At 70.6% G+C, this 2,938-nt stretch overlaps 1 protein-coding gene across 3 annotated transcripts in view; it reads left to right on the top strand.

Annotated features, from left to right (window-relative positions):
• Positions 1 to 1,626, top strand: part of MIDN (midnolin) — a 13,826-nt gene extending 12,200 nt beyond the window's left edge. For all 3 annotated transcript variants that reach the window (XM_075444232.1, XM_075444230.1, XM_075444231.1), the window contains exon 8: positions 368 to 1,626. In XM_075444232.1, the coding sequence (XP_075300347.1) occupies positions 368 to 630 (263 nt within the window). In that variant the 3' untranslated portion in view covers positions 631 to 1,626. The remainder of the gene's footprint in view (positions 1 to 367) is intronic.
• The last annotated feature ends 1,312 nt before the right edge of the window (positions 1,627 to 2,938 follow it).

Below are 2,938 nucleotides of genomic sequence, written 5' to 3'. Positions count from 1 at the left end.
TCGTGGCGGTGCTGTGGGGGGCTGTGTGCCCCCCCCCCCAGGAAAGAACCCAGAAAGGGGCTTCTCCCCAGTGGGACCCCCGCAGCGGGATCTGTGTGGCGGTGTTGTGGGGGCTGCATGGCCCCCCCCCAGGAAAGAACCCCAGAAAGGGGCTTCTTCCTGGTGGGACCCCGCAGTGGGGTCTGTGGCGGTGTGTTGTGGGGGCTGCACGGCCCCCCCCCACGAAAGAACCCCAGAAAGGGGCTTCTCCCTGGTGGGACCCTGCGGTGGGGTCCGTGGCGGGTGCTGTGGGGGGCTGCGTGGCCCCCGGTGCGGCGCAGGTCAGCCCCCCCCTGACCCCCCCCCCCCCCCCTTTTTGCCGTTGCAGGGGACCGCTTGCGGCAGACGGAGAACCGGGCGACGCGCTGCAAGGTGGAGCGGCTGCAGCTGCTGCTGCAGCAGAAGCGGCTGCGGCGGAAGGCGCGGCGGGACGCGCGCGCGCCCTACCCCTGGCTGCCCACCCGCAAGGCCGCCCGCACCAACAGCAACAGCAGCGTCTCCAGCGAGGGCAGCCTGGACCTGGACTTCGAGGACTCGGTCTGGAAGCCCGAGGTCAAGGCGGACATGAAGTCGGAGTTCGTCGTAGCATAGAGCCGGGCCCGGGGGGGTCGCGGACTCTGTCGGGGAGGGGGGGGGTGGGTGGGGGTCCCCGCGCCCACCGCCCCGGCTGGCGGCGGGGCCGTTTCTGTTGTCCTGGGCCGCATCTCCTCGAGATTTGCCGTCTCCCGCGAGCGGACGCCTCGGGGCAGCCCTGCCCGCGCCGGGGAAGCGTTTTGGGGGGGCTGGGGCAGCCGCCCCCTCCCCTCCCGGCTCGGTTGCGTTTGGGGAGCAGGCAGGAGCCACAGCCCCCTCCCGCACCCCCCCGGCCGGCAGCGGGGGGTCCAGCACCCGCGGGGTCCCTGGGGGATATCGAAGCTGCTGCTTTGCTGTGAAGAGGGGCGCGGGTTGGGGGGGGCTCCAGCCCCCCAGCGTCGTGTGTCCCCCCCCCCCGTGGGCAGGAGGAGATGAAGTCTCTTTCGGAGGTGCTGGGGCCCCCCCGGGTTCGGGGGCCGTTTGTTTTCCTTCCCTTCTATATGTAGCATTGCTCGGCTGCGGGGCTGGGACCCCCGGGCGCCGGGGGGGCCACGCGGGTGCCCGGGCACCGCCGGCCCCGCGGCCGCAGCCGGGGTGGGGGGTGGGGGGGCTTTCTTCTGGGGTGGGTTTTAATTCTGTTTTCGGAGGGAAAAGAAACGGCGCCTTCCCTCCGCGGCTGAGCCCGACGTCCCGAGTCGCCGGACCCCTTCCTGCCCGCCCCGCGGTGGGTCGCGGCGGCGGCTGTAACTTAAAAAACGAGGAGAAAAAAGAAAAAATTAAGACAAAAAAAAAAAGCCAGCGCCGTGCTCGGTCCTGGGCGCCCGCGAGCCGCGGGGCGAATGTTTCTCGCGCTGAGTGACGCGACTGAGCCCGTCCCGCCCCGGTGTGCGTAGGCATAGAAATCCCGTCCCCCTGTCCACCTCTGCCCCTCGTCGGAGCCCCGTGCGAGTAGAGACCCCACGTGCCGTGTTTTTTGTCTGTAAAAGTCTTTTTTTGTGTGTTTCGGGGGGGGGGGGGGGGCGGGGGGGAGAGCGAGGCTTTCGGTCTTTAATATTTTATTTTTTATTTTTGAAATAAATTTGGGCAGTCTGGATGCAACCGTGCCTGCCGGTGCCGTCCGTGTCGGGGTGGGGGGCAGGGCAGCGCAGGGACCCCCTGAGCGCAGGGCGGGCGCGCAGCCGTGTGCTCGGCACTGCATGTACATGTGTGCACACGCGTGGCCGTGTGTGCAGCCGTGCACGGGCTCAGCACTGCTTGTACATGTGTGCACACGCGTGGCCATGTGTGCCCACTGTGCACACGCATGGCTGTGTGTGCCCCCGTGCACGCATGTGGCCATGACCATGTTCCACTGCATGTACATGTATGCACACGTGGCCATGCATGCCCCCTGTGCATGCGTGTGGCCATGCCCATGCTCAGCACTGCATGTACATGTGTGCACACGTGTGGCCATGCATGCCCCCTGTGCACGCGTGGCCGTGCCCATGCTCAGCTCTGCACATCCCTACGTGCAGCCCCAGCGCACACGGCTGTGGGCATCCCCCACCCCCGCCATGCACACGTGTGTGCCCAGCTGTGCACACGCGTGTGCGTGCCCGGCTCTGCGGGAGAAGGGAAACCCGAAGGCGCGGAGGGAGGCGATGGGGGATGGGGAGCGGGGACCGTGGTCCCCAGCCCTGGGCTCAGCGCCCGGCTGCGGGGACGTGCGGTGGCCGGCGTTCGCAGCCCTCACCGGACCCCGACCCGCGGCGCTCGCCCGACTGGGGGAACCCGGCCCGGTGCCGCCGCCCCGGGGAGCGGGGCTGGTTCCACCAGCCGGGCCGGCCGCGGGTGCCAGCACCCTCCCGCCCGCGCCGGCCTCACCGGCCACGCTGCGTCACGGCGGGGCGGCCGCGGGCCCGGGCGGAGGGCTTGGTGGCCACGAACCCGCTGCTGCCCCGACGCCCTGGTTCAGTCCTCATGGCCGTGCCTCAGTTTCCCCACCCGCAGCTGTGGGTTCGTTTCCCCGCAGCGTTCGGGAGCTGGGGTGGGGACGGCCCTGGGGACGTGCGTCAGCGCCATCCCCCCCGCGGGGCCCCTTCCCCGGCTCCTGGGGTCCCCGGGAGGAAACCGCGGGGGGCCGGCGGGGCTCGGGGTGTCGGGGGCTGCGTGGTGCCGTGGCTGGGGACACCGTGACCCGGCGCAGCCCCCCCACTGTGCCTGGCGCAGGGACGCGGTGACACGGTGGGCATTGGCACCCCCAGGTCCCGGGCACAGCTTGGGGGGGGGCGGGCAAAGCCTGGCCCTGGGGAGTGGGGGGCTGAGCTGTGGGGCTGTTACCTGG

The sequence above is a fragment of the Opisthocomus hoazin genome, chromosome 27 (assembly GCF_030867145.1).
Source record: "Opisthocomus hoazin isolate bOpiHoa1 chromosome 27, bOpiHoa1.hap1, whole genome shotgun sequence".
NCBI classification, from domain to species: Eukaryota; Metazoa; Chordata; class Aves; order Opisthocomiformes; family Opisthocomidae; genus Opisthocomus; species Opisthocomus hoazin.
The sequence above is the reverse complement of the archived record's forward strand: the minus strand, read 5'-3'. Positions and strand labels throughout refer to the sequence as shown.